Source organism: Mesoplodon bidens, assembly GCF_964165515.1.
Source record: "Mesoplodon bidens genome assembly, chromosome: 9".
NCBI lineage: Eukaryota > Metazoa > Chordata > Mammalia > Artiodactyla > Ziphiidae > Mesoplodon > Mesoplodon bidens.
Genome location: NC_138166.1, coordinates 20268502 through 20286893, shown reverse-complemented (window position 1 = coordinate 20286893; position 18392 = coordinate 20268502). Strand labels below are relative to the sequence as shown.

The window sequence follows — 18392 nt, the reverse complement described above, 5'->3', positions numbered from 1 at the left end:
GATTTAAGACGTCAGCCAGAAGCTGGTGTCCCGAGGGCTCCTGGTTCTCTATTCACGTGGTTCCCAGCACCCACAGTGCAGCCTGAACTTCTTTCCGTGGCAGTTGCCTTCCAAGAGGGCAGAAATGGAAGCTGCAAGTCCTCGTCAGGCTGAGCCCACGCATCCCACAATATCGCTTCTGCTGCCTTGTGTTGGTCCAAGAAAGTCCCAGGGCCGGCTCCCTATTAAGAGGAGGGGATAGACCCCACCTCTTGCCGGGGAGAGCATCAGAGGCACGAATGGAGAAGGGTGTGCACGCCGAAGGGATTGGTTCAGCCATGCCCTCTGTGCCCCATGGCACCACCCGGCACCGTGTGCATTCTCCTTATTTGTCTGTCTGTCTTGCCTCTACAAAAATGGAATGAAGGCAGGTCCTTCTGTGCATCTTATATCTGTACCCCCTGCACTTAGGGCAGATCTTGGGGCGCAACACAATTTTGTTGTATCAATGGTTGAGAGGCTGGCTCAGAAGTCAAACAGCCACTGGTTAAATCATAATTGTGCCTCTGTGTGCACTGTAAACTTGGAAAGAGTACTTTGGCTCTAGGCCTCAGTTCTTCTATCTGTAAAATGGGGGAAATAATAGCAGTACCAATTCCATACAACTGGGAAGAGAATTAAAATGTAATAGAACAAATAATTAACACAATACATGGCCTATACCAAGCCCTCCATAAATGTCAGTAGTTGTACTGACTAGGATCCCCCCTGCCCCACTATACCCAGATTCCATCCTTTTCCATCTGCATGCGGCCCTGACCACGCACACCCTCCTGAGCTGCCCCCCCCAACCCTTTCCTCCAGTGAAGGACAGACTCTGACCTTGACCTGCCCCGTATCCTAGGGCAGGCTGCTGCCTCCCTATCTGGCCTCTCAATACCCCCCACCCCATGGGCCACCGCCCATGACAACCTTGGGCATTCAGCCAAACTTTCCAGCCCAGGGTTCTCCTTGAAGCCGATAAGCTGGAACTCCCCACAGTCATATCTGTGTTTTATTTCAATAACAGTAGTGAATTGGAAAATACCTAAATGACATTGGGTCTATTCACTCAAGAATGTAATAATGTCATATTCTGCCTTAATATCAATGGAATTACCTGTGGTGGAAAGGGTAGACAGTTGTGTCAATTTGTGACGGAGTTTGGTTCAGCAAACATCCCTCTTCTCGTAATTCTTCCAGACCACTTAGCCCTTCCCCTAGGGATTACCAACCATGCTGAGTCAGGGCTGGTTGGACAAATGAACGCTAAGAGCCTTCATTTTAAGGACACATCTATCTCTTTTTCATCATTCTTAGGCCAAGTCCCCATGGTGGGAGGGAGTCAGGGATTCTTCTCTACCCCTTGGCCCAGTCTTCCCACTCCAGATCCTGCCCCAGGCCTCCAATCCCCCTACCTCCTTCTTACACAGAGCCCATCTGTTTGTGTCCCTCCCTCCCCCAAATCCACATGTTGGAATCCTGATGCCCAAGGTGCTAGTGTTAGGAGGTGGGGCCTTCGGGAGGTGATTAGGTCATGAGGATGGGGCCCTCATAACTGGGATTAGTCCCTTATAAAAGAGGCACCATGTCTCACCCCCTCTGACATATGAGGATACAGTGAAAAATCTACAGCTTGGTAGCAGGCCCTCACCAACACTGAATCTGCCAGCACCCTGATTCCACATGTCCAGCCTCCAAAACTATGAGAAATTAATGTCTGTTTTTTTCAAGTCACCCAGTCTGTGGTATTCATTATAGCTGCCTGACCGGACTGAGACACCATCCAGCAAGCAAAGGGACCCATGTTTTCCTTAAAAGACAGTATAGTTTCTCAAAAATAAAGCAGGTCACATAACCTGGCAGACCCATGGCAAGCCACAGTCCCTGGCACAAGCACATCTATTCCTATCAGAAACTACAACCTGCAGTTCTGACGGATTTTTGCAGAGATCCATGATGGGCCATGGAACCTGTCAGCAGAGTCCAGGGCTGAGCCTGGGTCGGAGGTGTGGACTCAGGGTAGTGGATTGAATGGTGCCCCCCTGCCAAATTCATGTCCATGAGGAACCTCAGACTGTGACCATATCTGGAATAAGGGTCTTTGCAGATGTAATTATGAATTTCATGATGAGGTCATCCTGAATTAAGGCTGGGCCTTAAATTCAATGACTGATGCCTTTATAAGAAAAGGTGGTGGTGGGGGGGGAACTTCCCTGGTGGTCCAGTGGTTAAGACTCTGTGCTTCCACTGCAGGGGGCACAGGTTCGAATCTGGCTGGGGAACCAAGATCCTGCATGCCATGCAGCGTGGCCAGAAAGTAAAAATAATTAAAAATTAAAAAAAATATATATATATATAAGAAAAGGGGACGGGACAGAGGGAAGGCAGCCATTGGGGATGGGGCAGCGATCGGAGGGATGCAGCCGCAAGCCCAGGCATGCCAGGAGCCACTAGGAGCTAGAGGAGGTGGGAAGGATCTTCCCCTAGAGCTTTCAGAGGGAACACGGCCCTGCTAACACCTTGATCTTAGAATTCCAGGCTTCAGAGCTACAAGAATAAATTTCTGTGGTTTCAAGCCCCCAGTCTGTGGTAATTTGTTACAGCAGCACAGGACCAAATACACCAGGTGCTATGAACTGAATTGTGTTCCCTCAGATTCATATGTTGCAGCCCTAACCCCCAATGTGACTGTATTTGGAGAAAGGGCTTTTAGGAGTAATAAGGTTAAATGACGTCACAAGGGTGCGGTCCTAATTTGATACGACTGGTGGCCTTATAAGAAGAGGAAGAGATCTCTTTCTCTCCCTCTCCATGAGCACACAAAGAGATCGTGTGGGCACACAGAGAGACGGCCGCCTACAAGCCAAGAGAGAAGGCCTCAGAAAGAAAGCTGCCTGCCAGCACCTTGATCCTGGATTTCCGGCCTCTGGAACAATAAGAAATGTTTCTTTTCTTTAGGCTGCCCTGTCTGTGGTATTTTGTTCTGTCAGCCTGGGCAGACTGATGCACCAGATAACCTAAACCCACAGCGATGCAGTGGGTAGCTCAGGAAGGTCCAGGGAGCAGCACTAGAAGCCAGAACTTTGGGCCAGTGGTCCTCAGGAGCTCCAGTCTGACAGCATCAGCAGGCTGACCGCACACCCTCTGGAATGCAGCTGGCAAGTAACCCGCAGGAGACTGGAATCGGTGGGGGGTTGGGCCTCAGAGCCAGGCAGAGTCCGGGCCCCACAGGCCAAGGACAGGCGCCAACAGCACTGAAGCAGACTTCAAAGACGGTGCTCCATGGGGAGGTTTTATGAAGGTCACGAGGACTGAAAAATCACCCCCAGGGGCCTTTTCTGAACTGGAAGTGGGAACAGGAAATAGCTAGATGAGATTCATCTTGGAAAAATGCAAGCTCATACATCTGGGTAAAACTAATCCTAAACACAGCATGAGAAAGCACAGTGCAGAACACGAGGGAGGACTGCAACCCTCAGGGCAGCTGAGAGGGCCCAGCCAGATCATCTGTGCATGCTCTGACTTTTTCTGGGGGGTGGTCTCAGCGTGGGCAGCAGCAGGGGGCTGGAGACTTAGACATCTGGGAACCCCAAGCCAGGTTTATTGGAGATAGAGGGCTGAGGTCTCCGCTTCCCAGCTGGATGGACAGTGACCTGGTGGTCCAGGGAGGGGAGGAGAGGAGGACGCCAACCATCGATGCTGTGGCTCTGCCCACCTGTGCCCAGGCCTCTACTCAGTGGGCCCTGAGGATCACGCCTCACAGAACCTCCCTGGGCCTGTGGAAATCCTCGTTTTTGCAAGTTGCCCAGTGTTTTAAGTATTCAGGCACGATGGGTCATTAAAAGCTGCTTCTGCCACCCCAAGAGAGAACCCAGATGCCCGGGATGGAGACAGAGGCCATCAAGAAGAATGGATTGTTTCAGGGGATAGGCTGCTGCTCTCTGAGGAAAGGCAGAACCCACAGATGGGGAACTCCGACTCCTACAGAGAGCCTGGGAGCTCCCCCTTCCCAGATGGCAGGAGGAGAAACGAGCACAGGAAATGAGAGAGGGGCCACATCCCAGGCCTCCCAGCCAGAGTGTGTGTCCTGGGCCCAGGAGAGCAGGTGGGGAGCTGGTGTGGAGGCTGAGCGGAGGCCTGGGCTGAGGCACCAGCCTGCTTCAGTCCTGTGTCGCAGCCAGGGGAGACTGAGGAGATCACATAGCATAACAAAGAGATTCCAAAGCGTAGTGTCTGAAAATATGAGACATACAGGAAAACTTGATGTTGTCAAGATGTCAGCTTTCCCGACCTGGTCTAGGGATTCGACACAATACCAACCTTGGAAAAGGAATTGCTGGGTGAGATTTTTGTTTTCATTTTTCTGGCTATGGTTGCTAAATTGGCTTCCAAAAAGTCCCTCCTACAAGCTGCCAGTTCCCTCATGTGTGATCAATTTTGTAAACGTCGGATAATGCAATAAGTGAAGATACTCTCATTTAAGTTTGCCCTTCCCTGATTGGACGAGTCAGGGAATCTGGTATGTTTCTGAGTAGCATTTCCTCTGTAAATTGCCTACTGTTGTTCTTGCTTGTAGTGTTTTCCTTATTAATCCGTGGACAATTTCATAATTACAGGAATTAGATTTAAATTCAAAATGTGTCACACTCTTCCCCTGGTTTGCCTTTTAATGTTTAAATACATTTTAAATTTGTATGTCTTCAAGTTTATCATTCTTTTCCTTTAGTGTCTCCAGGTTTATTGTGATACTTTAGACCATAAAAACATTCATCGACTCCCCAGTACATTTTTTTTCTTTTTTAGATTTTAATATTTGATCCATCAGGATTTTATTTTGGTGTTAAGCAGTAAGGGAGGGAGCCAACTTCCATTTTTCCAAATGGCCGGCCAGTCGTCCTTAACGCCATTCGATTGAGAAAGACTGAAAACCCTTTCCCGGGGTTTGAAGCGGTCGCTCCACCAGCACGCTCACTCGCGCGTCTGCCCGGGCCCGCGATCCAGGGGCCCCGCGCCGCCAGGTTTCCGGGGCCCATCGGTCCAGCCCGACCCAGTCGGAGGGGGCGAATAGCAGGGGCTGGGGCGGATACTCCTCTCCTGCTGAGAACGGATCCCTCTCCTACCCGCCAAGGACCCACCACTAACATCCCCCTCCCCCGAAGCGCCGAGGACGGATCCCCGGATACCCCCACCTCGATCTCCCCTCTTAGCCTCCGAGGACGAAGCCCCCAAGCCCGCGCCGAGGTTCCCCTAACCTCCTCCTCCTCCCTCCCAGCTCCTGCCCGCACCCCTTTTACCCCACCCCCCTACCCCCTACCCCAGTCTCTCCTCCCGGGTGGTCCCAAAGATGGGACGGGACTTTCCGCGAAGGTAATTTAAATAAAAGGCGTGTGCTCTGGTTCTATTTGCATAGAGGCGGGGCCTCTGGCGCTGAGAGGCCGGAACACCCAATCAGGTGGAACCCCGGGACCTCTACCTCGCTCCAAACGACCCTGGGGGCGAAATCCGCCCAGAGACTTAATTTGCATGGGGCGGGGCCTGCCTCTTTGAGTGGGGCCGGGCGCCACTTCCCCTTCCGGCCGGCTTCCGCCCGCTGGCTTCCGCCCGCTAGCTTTCGGCTTCCGTGCGGCTTCCGCCCGCCTTCCGCCCCCCTTCCTTCCGGCTTCTGTCCAGTTTCCCTCTGCCTTCGCCGGGCGCCGCCCGCGGCCAGGGCACGAATGCTACCAAAACGGCGGCGAGCGCGGGTCAGGCCCCCGGACACCGCCCCCTCCTCCGCGGCACGCTTCCCTGGGGTCACTGTCTACCTGGCTGAGCCACGCATGGGCCGCAGCCGCGCGCCTTCCCTCACACGCCTGGCTCTCTCCAAGGGCTTCCGCGTCCTGGACGCCTACAGGTGCGCGGTCGTGGCGAAGCTCGCCACCAGGTGAGGCCACCTTCCTAGGGCCGACCTTTCCGAGGGGCGCGGGGCGGGTCTGGCGCCCACGGCCTCGCCTCACCGGGGAACGTGGCACGCCCGTATAGGTATCACCATGCCGTCGCGCCCGGTGGGCCGGGGGATGCTGCTGAGTGGCGTGATGGCCTGAGCGCAGATGCCCGTGCTCGGAACTTTACAGCTGACCAGCCACTTTCACATATGGTGTTTCCTTACTGCTGAGGATATTGAGATCTGAAACGACTCCCACGCAGCTGACCCCGGAGAGGAGGGGCACCTGAGGTGTTTGGATTCCAGGTTAGCCCTGGCACTTCATGGTCATATAACCTTCCTGTCAATTTCCTCTTTTGTAAAAGGGTGTTAGCAGTTAGGGCCAGGCGTGTTTCTGTAGGACAAGGAGAGAATGTATGCCAGAGGCTTTATAAAGGGCCATGTGAGTGTAGCGGTGGTTAACAGTCAGTCCTTCCTTAGGTGAATTCATCTTGCCCTGTTAGCTAAACTGATTTCTCTCCTCAGGGCTGAGAAAGTGACTTGAGTGAGGCTCAAAGAGTAGAAGAAAACCAAACAAAAACAAAACCACTACAGACGCAATGCTGAAAGTAAGGGAGGAGGGTTCCCATGGTTTTGAAGTTGAAGAGCAAGTGAATCAGGGGCTAGTCCTCCTGAAGCTTAGTTAACGATTCCCAGCGGTGCAGCAGACCCACTGAGGAGAGGATGATGACCACGGCCCAGAGTGTACTGGGCGCTATCTAAGCCGTTTTGCTTATTAGCTCATTTAATCTTTACAGCAACCCTGCAAAGTAGATATGTTACTATCTCTGCTCTGTGGATGAGGCAATCAAAGTACAGAGATAAGCGATGTGCCCAAGGGCACACAGCAAGTGTGTGGCAGAGCTGAGGTTCAAACCCAAGCAGTCTGTCTCCAGCACTTCGATGAAGACCCCCTCCTGGTCCTGGCCCCTGTACCCCTGGCCTCTCCTTCCTCCGGGGTTGCGGGGAGAGGGAGACAGACAAGTTAACACAAAAAAGGGTTGGTCTTGTCATCATAGCTAGAGCCGAGAACCACACACAGCTCTGCAGATGCTGGAGTGGTGGAGATGTTTGTCTGCCAGGAGGAGGGGCTGGGAGGTCTTTCTGAAGAATGAATAGGTGGTCACCAGGCAGAGGGGATAGTAACAGCAAAGGCCTGGAGGCATGGAGTGAAGCAGGAAGAATGGCAGGTCTGGGAAAGGGCTCTGGGCCTCACTTCCTCTTCTTCCCTCCGCCCAGCTCAGAGGTGACACACGTCATGATGGAGGGGACCTCAGCAGAGGAGGCCGTCTGCCAGCAGGAGCGCAGGACGGTGGCCCTTCACCCAGGATGCACCTGCCCAGTGCTCTTAGCGTAAGCTGGTTCACGGAGAGCATGGCGGCCGGGCAGCCTGTCCCTGTGGAGTGCCGGCACCGCCTGGAGGTGAGCCGGGTGAAGGATGAGGGTGGGGCCCCAGAGAAGGCCCCAGCGCAGGCCGGAGCTCAGCTGGGACAGGTGACACGGCAGCAGTGCCTCAGTGTCCTTAACACGAGGTGGGCGGTGAGGGCTCAGCCCAGACCACCAAGGGGCCCTGGGAAGCCAGGCCGTTCCCACTTCTCCTCTCACCACTGGTGCAAACTCTCTTGAGATCCACTTATTTTTAGCATCTTTAGGCCTTTCTTGCTTACCAAGTGGATGAGACTGTGGCCCCAAGTGAAGCCAGCAGGAGGCCGTCCTCGGGGTGCTGTGAGGTTCATGGTCTCCGCCCACCTCAGTGCTTCCTGGGTGAGCACGGCTGGGGGCTTCAGGTGTGGGCTCAGAGCAGGGCTGCCCACATTCAAATCCTGACTCTGCCTGTGAGCCACGAGGCCTCGGTGTCCCCGTCTGTGAAGTGGGGATGACAGGCACCCCAGCCCACTTGCTTGAGAGGGTTCCGGGAGCTGGAGCACATGCAACACGTGCGGTGGCAGGTGGTGCCACTCCTGCTGCTCTGGCCTCTGCAGGGCGACACCGCCTCTGCCCCGTGCCTCTGGCAGTTTTGCCCTCTGAGAGTCGGCCCCTTCTGTCCCGAGAGCCTTAGGTGACCACCCAGGAGAGGCAGGGCTCCGGGGGGCTTCCTGGGCCCCTGCCCACCCTGCAGCCTCGAAGCGGCCTGTATATTGCCCTTCCCCAGGTGGCTGTGTGCAGGAACGGGCCGCCACGCCCAGCATGGAGGCTGCCCTGTGCCTGGCAGCATCCCACACCCCTCACACACCACAATGCCAGCCTCTCGGTGAGCCCTGGGTCCTCTGCCTCCCTGGGTGGGGCCAGGCCCTCCCCTGCCCCAGCCTTGGAGGGAGGGGTGGGGTGAGAGGTGGGGTGAGGTACCCCACCATCCCTGCCCCTCACCACGGGCCCCTCCCTGCAGGAGGCTCTGGAGACGCCGGCGGAGGCCGCGGGCTTCGCCGGCAGTGAGGGCTGCCAACTCTCCTTGTGCAGAGCGGCCTCAGTGCTCAAGGCCCTTCCCAGCCCAGTCACGGCCCTGAGCCAGCTGCGTGGCCTGGCCCACTTTGGAGAACACTCGTGCAGGGTCGTCCAGGTCGGTGCTCCCCGCACTTAGCAGGGCGGGGTTGCGGGGGGAGGCGAGGGAGCCTCAGGGCCTGGCGAGGGCAGGTGGCTTGGTGGCTCAGAGCCCAGCTGCGGCCAGCCACCGTCTTCACTCAGATTCCTTATGTGTAAATTGGGGCCACAGCACCTGCCCTAGGGGGACTGAGAGGACTCAGCCAAGGGAGCTGCCGGGAGCCTGGCAGGCTGGTAGCTGGCACCACTTTCATCAGCTCAGACTGTCCAGGATGGTGGAAGAGGACCCCTGAGCATGAGCACCTCTTTTTACAATGCGAAGTATTTGAGGACCCAAAATGTGAAGTTGTCCTTTTGTACACTTACCACTGAGCGAATATATCATGATGGAAAAGATACTTTTGAATTCACTTATGCTTTTAAATGAAGTCTTGTTGAATTCACCTATGTTTTAAAAGCAATTGTTTACGTATCCCGGGGCTTGTTATTTATCTGAGAGGTGGCCCACGTTCCCTGCCCTAGGGGCTTGGAGGCTCCCTGGGCACAGTCTTCATTTCCAAGTCCCCTCGGATCCTGCTCGCACAAAGCCCCCCTGCTGGGCCTTGGGCCCCCAGCTCTCCTCTTTCCAGTCAGGCTTTGTCTTTTCCCACAGGAGCTGCTGGAACTCGGAGTGTGTGAGGAGGTGGAGAGAGTCCGGCTCTCGGAGAGGTACCAGGCCATGAAGGTATGCAGGGCAGCCCCTGGCAGGGGCATGGAGCTCCACGGTCCTCCCCCAGAGCTACAGCACACGGTTCATGCCATGTCAGGTGGCAAGCGGGGACGGTGGGTCCCCCCCGGGGTCAGAGAATGTCTCACTGAGGAACTGGCAGCTTAGCCGACACCCGATATACACGAGGCAGCCAAATGGAGGCGGATGAGAAGCTTGTTTTGAGCACAGGGAATTTTCTAGATCACTCGGCACCATCTGTTCTTATTTGACTATTGATGGCATATTCTCAAGTATATCACATGCTCTGGCCCTTTACACAGAGCATACTGAACAAAACAGAACCTTTTTCCGGGTGCCACGGGGACCATTACATCTGTGGGGCTGCTCACCCTCGCAGTGTCTCCACCTTTGTGATCTCACGTACTCATTTTCTTGGTGGCGTCCTGCCTGTGTCCACGGCGCACCTTCCCACTGGTCCCGCCCATTTCCGGTCTGATAACGGAGCCACCAGAGCTCTTGTGGATGCCTCGGTCGGGCTCCTTAGACACCCCGGTTTTGTGGCTGGAGGTTGTCAGATTGGGGACTGGTCGGGGAGGAGGCGGGTGCTTCAAAAAGGGAGAGGAGCCCCGTGTGAAGGACGGGGGGTGGGGGGCTCAGGGGTGTGGAGGCAACACAGGAATTAGTGGCTAGAGAAGCGCTGAGAGAGGGCAGAGCCGTCTGCTACCTCCCCCGGGGTACCCCTGAGTCCCAGAAGGCATCCAGGCCAGGAGAGAAGTACGTGAACAGTTAGAAGTTTACTGTTACAAGCAACATGATTAGGTTATTCTCAGCCTCTTTCCCATCCAGTTCATGCTCTTGGTTCAGGGGATCCAGGGGGGGATGGCCAGCACAGTCCCAAAAGGGCAGGCTACAGCTGGTCTGCAGGAAGTGGGGCTCAGGGACACGAGTGCCACCAGCTGTTCTTCCTCCCCTGGGCCCGCTCTTCTGTTTCAGAAGTCCCCGGGGAGGGGCTCTGAGTGGCTGGCCTAGGGCAAGGGCCCACCCCTGTCCAACGAGCTAGAGTCAAGGAAGAGACAGGTGCGTTGCTAGCACCCACCCTGTGTGTGGGGTACCCGTGTGAGGGCAGCTGGCCACGCCACGAGAGGCCAGCTCCAGCAGCATAGTTAGTTTCCACTGGCCTGGGCGTCTCTGCTGACCCGTGGCCAGGCAGTGGCCATTGTCGTGTTTGAACCTGGAACAGAGCCCCAGCCAGCCCTAACCTGTTCCTTCCAGATCCTGCTAAAACAACCCCCTGGCTGTTAACTGCCCTTTTTTGCTGCCTGTGAAGAGGCAAAGCCACAGTAGTAAGTCCCAGCTGCCGTTGGGTGGGATGGGGTGGTTTTCCCAGTGAATGGACGGACTGTCAGGACGCCTGCTTTGGTGATGTTGGAATCGTAGGCTAGAACTGTACGGGTTCTGGGGAGAGACCCTGCTCGAGGAGGGCACCGAGGCCTGGGGAGGGAGCACATGGGGTCTTTCCCGGCCGTCCCCTGTGAGGGTGGGCTGTGTAGGCCAGGCTCGGGGTTTGAGTCCTGTCTGTGCACTCGCTGTGTGGCCTTGAGCAGGTTGCTTAAACTCGAAGAATGTGAGTGGGGATGCCACTTGCCCGGCCAGACGATGACTTAATGAGGCCACTTGTGTAACGCTGCAGTGGTGCTGTCCTGGGACACGCCTTGCACGGATCAGTGTTGGCATCCACGTCTCGCTGTAAAAGCTTGCTCCTGACCAAGGTGCTGTGCTCATCCTCCGAACAGCTCTTCACTCAGATCTCTGGGCTCGGGGTAAGGACCGCTGACCGGTGGTACCAGGGGCGGCTGCGGACGCTGGACGGCCTCTGAGAACAGCCCAGAGACTGACCCGGCAGCAGAAAGCAGGTGAGCCCTGGGCTTCCCCAAAGCACCTGTGCCTGAAAGCCTCCCACACCATGGAGCCCTTAGCTCTGACGCATGGCATGTGCTCGTGGCTGCCTGTGTGGCAGGGAACGGGGTGAGTGTGAAGACGGGCATCTTTACTTGGTGGGCTTCCTGACCCAGTGGAGTCAGGACCCGGTGCCGCCCCTTCTCAGTGAACAATAATGGTCAGAGTAGCTGCCGTGACATTCAGGACCTCCTGGTTAGACTTGGACCTGAACCAGGCATGTACCCCTTACTCCTGATTCCGTAGAGGGGATGGCATGTCAGAGCAGCCCGGGCCCCGGGCACACTTGCTTGTGTGCTGCTTGGCGCCTTGGCCCACTGGCTGATGGCGTGGGGACCTGTGCCCAGTGGGGAGAGGCTCGTGAGGAGCCTGCTAGTGGGAGATGGCGCCGAGCGGCGGAGAGAATGTGAACTTGAGAGTTTGTCGGGCCTGGGTTTGAGTCCCATCTCTGCCGCTTACTAGGTAGGAGACCGTGGCCTTGAGTCTTGACTTCTCTGAGCCTGAATTACGTTCTCTGTAAAGCACGGGATCCCGTGAGCTCCTTGGCGTGAGGCCAGCAGGTCACAGGTGTTGAGCAGACTCTCCGTTCTCTCCGTGTGGCCTGGATTGGGGACCCTGCTGAAGGAGCCCTTCAGCCCAGCACCCATTGCCTCTTTGAACATCCTCCCAGGGGCTGGGGGAGGGGAGGCCAGGTGGGGGTCCTGGGAGAGTCTCCTGGTCAGTCAGCAGGAAGTGAGACCACAGAGCCGTGCGTCCAGTGGAGCGTTATGGTGACATCCGTCGGTTCCGCTCAGTCTCCTCTCCCAGGAGGAGAGGCCCGCGGCGCTTACTGAGCGTGCATCCTGCCCAGGGCCGTTTATTCCCACACGTAAACCTCTCCTAGCTGTGTGTGTGGAAGGCCCAGTGATCCCTTGGACAGGGGAGGAGGTGGACGTGGGCTAGAGCGAGGTGTTGATAAGCGGCAGAGCCATCTTCTTCACATCTCTTTATCACCTCCCGGGCCCGTTTTATGGATGGGAAAACCGAGGCATTGAAAGGGATAGTTTGTATCTTGATTGTGTCAACATCAGAATTCTGGTGTGACCTACAGTAGTTCTGCAAGATGTTACCGCTGGGGGGAACTGGGCAGAGGACACAGGGGACCTCTGTTATTTCCTTCAACTGTATGTGAACCTACAATTATTTCAAAATAAGCGTTTGATATTTAAGGGAGAGGAGGGGGTAGTGGGAGACAGCTAGAGAGGGCCGGGCTGGGCAGGTCAGGAGAGCTGTGCTGCCCCCAGGACTCCAGCACCACCAGGACCTGAGCACCCCGATCCTGCGGTCAGATGTGGAGACCCTGCAGCAGGCGGTGGAGGCAGCCATGGGGCAGGCCCTCCCTGGGGCCACGGTCGCGCTGACCAGCGGCTTCCGGAGGTCAGGGGGCTCCATGTGCCCTCCGGCTCAGCTCCAGGCCCTTCCCAGTGACGACGTCTGAGGCGGGACCACTGAGGTGGGCCTTCCCTCACTGAAGGGATTCGGGAGAACACGGAGGCTGAGAGTCAGACTGGCCCCCTCGGGGAAGTTGTAGGGCCACGACGTGGACTTCCTCATCACCCACCCCCAGGAGGGCCGGGAGGCAGGGCTGCTGCCCAGAGTGATGTGCTGCCTGAAGAAGCAGGTGAGGGGCTTCCTGCTCCCCCCGCTGACGGTCCTGCCAGGATCCTGGCTTCTGTCCCAGCCCCACATGGTGGTGCCCGGCCATGTCTGCTCTCCCCCAGGACCTTGTCCTGTACCACCAGCACCAGCGCAGCCGGCAGGCAGATGACCCCACCCACCTGCCCCGGCAGAGCCACACCATGGATGCCTTCGAGGGAACTTTCTGCATTTTCCACCTGCCACAACCCCCAGGGGATGCTGTAGGGGCGCCCAGAGGCCCTGCCCCACCCTGACCACCTGGTGGTCACCCCCATCAGCCAGTTCCCCTCTGCACTACTCGGCTGGACTGGCTCCGAGGTAGGGAGTGTGCTGCTGCGGCCACCCTGGGGTCTGGGGTTGGTGGCCCTGCTGATGAAGTCACTCTTCCCCCAACGTTTCGAGCGGGAGCTGCGCCGCTTCAGCCGGAAGGAGAGCCGGAAGGGCTCTGGCTGAACAGCCGTGGTCTGTTTGATCCGGGGCAGGTGTGTTGCTGGGACGGGAGGTCTGGGTGGGGAAAATGGCTCTCTGCCCGGCCCACAGTCTGCATCGGCCCCGGGGCCCTCCAGCCTGGGACCCACAGGGCCCTCAAGAAGCACCCCACCGCGGGGCTGGGCTCTGCCTGACCTTCCAGCCTCCTCGCCACACCTGTCTCCGGGAAGCTGCCGCGGTGGTGGAGTGGCTCCCAGGCACTCATGCTTGCACTCTGTTGCAGAAGACGTTTTTCCACGTGGCTTCAGAGGAAGACATCTTCAGACTCTTGGGCCTTGAGTACCTTCCCCCTCAGCAGAGAAATGCCTGATCCTATTAGCTGGCCCCCACTTCCACTCTCTGGAAATGGAGGGTGCCATTTGAGCCAGACGCTATGGGTGTTCTGGTCCCTGAACGTTTCCAGGTGGAAGATGCATTGCTGCCCCAAGTCCTCACCCCTCCCAAGTGGGAGCCCTGTCTGTGTGGACCACCAATCCCCCACATACACCTAGTTCAAGGTGTCATGAAATGAGCATGTGGAACAAACTATGCTGTATTTTCTGAACGTGTTGCTGGTGTGGGTGACCGGGGAGCATGGGTATTGGTTCTGCCCAGAGGTCAGCTACGGGGAGCTGGTGAGGGTGGGGGATGTGGAACTAAGACAAATAGGCTTCCAGTTATTTCTCCAACAAAAACGGGTTTATTCAGGATCAGCAGAGAATGGGTCTGCAACCATGGCAAGCCGTGTGCAAGTCCCCAGCAAAAATGGAAAGGAAAACGCTTTTACAGAGGGGAAAAGGAATTTGGGAAGGCTACAGTAAACAAGAGTCCATGGCTTTTCATTGGCTGAGTCCTCGTCAGGAATGAAGAGGAGATCTTTCTTTCTGTTGGGCTCTGCTACCATCACAGGGCATGAGCGCTCCCCCTTCTGCTCTCCCAACTCTTGAGGTTTCTGTTTCTTAATCTTTTTACACTTCCCCTTTCGATCAAGATGTTTCTCTGAAAGCATCACTAATCTGGGTCAGGCTTTCAAGTTTCAGGGTGTTTTTGTCCCTCAATACAAGGAAGGACCTTTCCAGAGTGTAGTGTCCCACATCAGAGGGAAAGTGCACAGATTGGAGATCTGTTGAGGTCATATTTAAGTAACAAGGAGGGGTAGGAGGGACAACTCTTAGGCACTTTTTATCTGAAGTCCGTGTGTTACCAAGATCCTAAGCGGTAGAGATTATCCGAAGCCTTATGTAATCAACGGTTTGGTGACAAAATTCCAACAGGCCTAGTCTGAATATCTTTGGAAAGCTGGCTCATCGGATGTCATCTGCTTCAGTTCAGGGAAATCTTTACTTTCAGGTCACCAGATGATTTGCAGGTCCAGACAGGGTTTGGTGCTTTCTTTAGGTGTGTCATGTGAATCCAAGAGTTGTATTCCTTGGAGTTTTGCAGCACAAGGGTTGGTTAGCAGAACCTGATAGCAGCCTTTCCAGCAAGGTTGAAGAGAGTCCTTCTGGAGGTGTCTTTTCCAAGAGATGAAATCTCCAGGTTGCAAGGTATGATGTTTAAGGTCCTCATCTCCCAAGAGTGCACTGGGAAAAGGTTGCTTACCGAAACATGGTTATTTTTAATAGAAGCAATTAGGCCTTTGCAGTATTGGAGTATCTCTCTTTTTATTAGTTGTGGGTCAAAAGAGGCAGGAGCCAGGGCTTCCCTGGTGGCGCAGTGGTTGAGAGTCCGCCTGCCGATGCAGGGGACATGGGTTCGTGCCCCAGTCCGGGAAGATCCCACATGCCGCGGAGCGGCTGGGCCCGTGAGTCATGGCCGCTGAACCTGCGCGTCCGGAGCCTGTGCTCCGCAACGGGAGACGCCGCAGCAGTGAGAGGCCCGCGTACCGCAAAAAAAAAAAAAAAAAAAAAAAAAGAGGCAGGAGCCAAGTACACTGGGCATCCTGTGACTACCTCAAAGGGTGTAAAAGTTCCAAAAAAGGTGGGTCTATGATTTAGAAGGACCAACAGCAATGCGTTTGACCAAGGTATTTGGGGGGCCTCTACACGTTTTGCCAGTTGAGTCTTAATAATGCTGTTAGTGTGTTTGACCAAACCAGAGGATTGAGGGTGGTAAGTGCAGTGAAAGTGTTGTAAAACTGGCCAAACAGCACAGACTTTTTGAAGCACCTGGCCAGTGAAATGGGTTCCTCTATCATTATGAAGTTGAAGAGGAGTTCTCCAGGTAGGGATGATCTTTTCCAAGGCACTTCAGTCACAGAAGAGGTAGTAACCTATCTGCAAGGGGAAGCTCCAGTCCAGTGTGAAAACATACATACCATGACTAAAACATACTTACATCCATGAAATGGAGGAAATTGTATGAAATCCATTTGCCAGATCTCAGATGATCCATCAGGCAATTTAAAATGTCCAGGAGCAGTACAAACAGACTTCCCTGGGTTGTACTTCAGACAAGGGGAACAAGGAGTAGGTACTTTCTGTGGCGTGGTTAGCGTTTCCCCACCAGTACTGACTCATGAAGGCTATCATTTTGTCAGACCAGTGGTTTCTTGCATGTACAGTGGTGAGAAGTGGGAATCTTACAGTCTCCGCTAGGACTGGGTTACTTGGTCTGAACCAGAGCTTTCTCTTTTATGAAACCAACAGTCGTTGAATTTCCAGTCTTGTTTTTCTTTTCCTGAGGCCAGTTTTTGGGCTTCCCGAGCTAGTTTTTAAAGGTATCGTTTGAGGAAATATCCCTTTGGACCATGACAGAAATTTAGCTGCTGTGGTTCCCTTAAAGGCGGAATTCCTTGCAGAAATTTCGGCAAGGTGATTTACCTTAGCTTCCAGAGAGTCCAGTTTAGAATGCCCTGGAATCTTACTAATAACCCAAGGGTGGATAAAAGTGTTGCATCCAATAACTCCTGAACACGGGGGCCATTTTAAATTTTATTTCTTCTGGAAATGGGGAAGCCACATTGCTTCCACAGCATTCCAAAATCACGAGCTACTCCGAAAACGTATCTACTGTCGATATAGATATTGGCAGTTCTGTCCTTGGCTAAAGTACAAGCCTGTGTGAGAGCATATCATTCAGCCTGTTGGGCCAAAGTCGCCGTAGGTAAAGAGGCTGCCTCAACAACATCAAAAGAAGTTGCAGTAACACCCCCAGCACAATATCTGCCATTGTCCCCTTTTAAATAAGAACCATCAGTGAACGTGAGAAGTCAGTGTTACCGACTGAAATTTCCTAGACATCATCATGAGGCGTCAGGAGGTGGCCTGTCAGGGTTAAGCAGTTGTGAGGGGCTTCCTCAGTGACAGAGGAGAGAAGAGTAGTAGCAGGGTTAAGGTTATTACAGCGTAGAAGAGTTATGTGAAGAGCAGCTGACGAAAGGACTCCAGAGGCGTGAGACGGCTGACTGAGAAATGTTGAGTGTGATGAGAATTCAGGAGGGCTATTGCATGAGGTCCAGAAAAGATGAAAGGAGATCCCACAATGATTTTCACAGCGGTCTTAACCACAAGGGCAGCGGCCGTGATGGCTCGAGGCGAGAGGGGTATTTCCGTGTTACAGGGTCCAGTTGCTGGCCATAGTACCCTATGGGTCGACGATGGTCTCCATGTTTTGGGGTGAGTATCCCAAGGGCATTCCCTTCTTTTTCGTATACAAAAAGGGAATCTGGGGGTTCCCTGGTGGCGCAGTGGTTGAGAGTCCGCCTGCCGATACAGGGGACACGGGTTCGTGCCCCGGGCCGGGAAGATCCCACATGCCGCGGAGCGGCTGGGCCCGTGAGCCATGGCCGCTGAGCCTGCACGTCCGGAGCCTGTGCTCCGCAATGGGAGAGGCCACAGCAGTGAGAGGCCCACGTACCGCAAAAAAAAAAAAAAAAAAAAAAAAAAAAAAAAAAGTCTTTTAAAAAGGGAATCTGATCATTGGGGTGCCTAAGGGCAGGTGGGCTCTTCAAACTCTCCTTTAGGTCCTTAAAATCTGTGTCATCTGGTTCTTCCCATAAAATTGGATTGGAGTTGTGCTTCAGTAAAACATACAGAGGTTTGGCCATGAGAGATAAATTTGGAGCTCAGTTTTGGCAATAACCAACTAGCGCAAGGAAACCTCACAGTTGGTGCTTAGTTTTGGGTTTAGAGAAACTTAGGACGCCAGGAAGTCTGTCCGGAACGAAGTGTAGCCCTTGTTCTGATATCAGATGCCGTAAACAATGAACCTGGGTTTGGGGCAAACTGCAATTTATCCTCACTGCTGTATGTCCCTTTAAGGCTGAAAGTTAGCAGGTGGATGATGACTTCCTGTGAGGAGGTTTGAGAAAGAGCAAAGAAGCAAATCATCCACCTATTGCAGCAAAGTAGAACCTCTAGGGAACTTTGTTTCATCCAAATCAGCCTTCAGGAATTATGAGAAATAAGGACTCTCAGTAAAACCATGAGGTATTACTGTCCAGGTGAATAGTTTTTCTTCTCAAGTGAAGGCAAAAAGTTATTTGGTAGGTCCAACCGGAATGTTATAGCATGCACTGCATAAATCAAGTTACAGTAAAGAATGTACCTCCTATGGGAATGACTGTTAGGAACGTATGAAAGGAGCAACAGGGTGTCAAGGGATAGCTATGTTGTTTATTACTTGGAGGTCCTGGACAAACCTACACCCTTGGCTTTTAGGTTTCCTCATCTGTAAAATGGGAGTATTACAGGGGCTAGTACAAGGACTAATGAGGCCCTGAACCTTGTAATCTGCAATTACGGGCTTTATGCCTGGGATGGCTTCTTTACTTATACATTGTCAATTCTGGGAAGAGATTTTGAGAGATCTGTTTGAATCTCGATGGGACATGTGCTGTGAATTTTGCCAGTGGCAGTGGAGATTTTGCCCATAAAAAGGATGGTAGCTGATTCAATAGGGACAAATGATCTGTGTTTCCAGAATCAGCTCTCGTATCATCAGAGATGGAGCCAATAAAAGATATCAAAGAGTCGTTTAATTCACATTGTTGTTTACTCTGATGACTACTGTCAAATTCTGGAATTATTTCCCCCTTTTGGGAGAAAGAACTTCTGGCCTGAT

At 54.1% G+C, this 18392-nt stretch overlaps 1 protein-coding gene and 1 long non-coding RNA gene across 2 annotated transcripts; both read left to right on the top strand.

Annotated features, from left to right (window-relative positions):
- The first annotated feature begins 5621 nt into the window (after positions 1-5621).
- Positions 5622-13785, top strand: POLM (DNA polymerase mu). The gene is given in 16 exon segments (XM_081244269.1): positions 5622-5911; positions 7220-7329; positions 7332-7402; positions 8133-8231; positions 8367-8537; positions 9171-9242; positions 11021-11099; positions 11102-11140; positions 12467-12603; positions 12606-12614; positions 12754-12843; positions 12944-13088; positions 13091-13113; positions 13116-13298; positions 13301-13342; positions 13573-13785. Coding segments are annotated over 16 exon segments (1533 nt in total). The 5' UTR covers positions 5622-5735; the 3' UTR covers positions 13660-13785.
- Positions 13786-13844: 59 nt separating this feature from the next.
- Positions 13845-18331, top strand: LOC308622688. The gene is made up of 2 exons (XR_014016675.1): positions 13845-16977; positions 17225-18331. It is a non-coding gene; the product is annotated as an uncharacterized lncRNA (long non-coding RNA).
- The last annotated feature ends 61 nt before the right edge of the window (positions 18332-18392 follow it).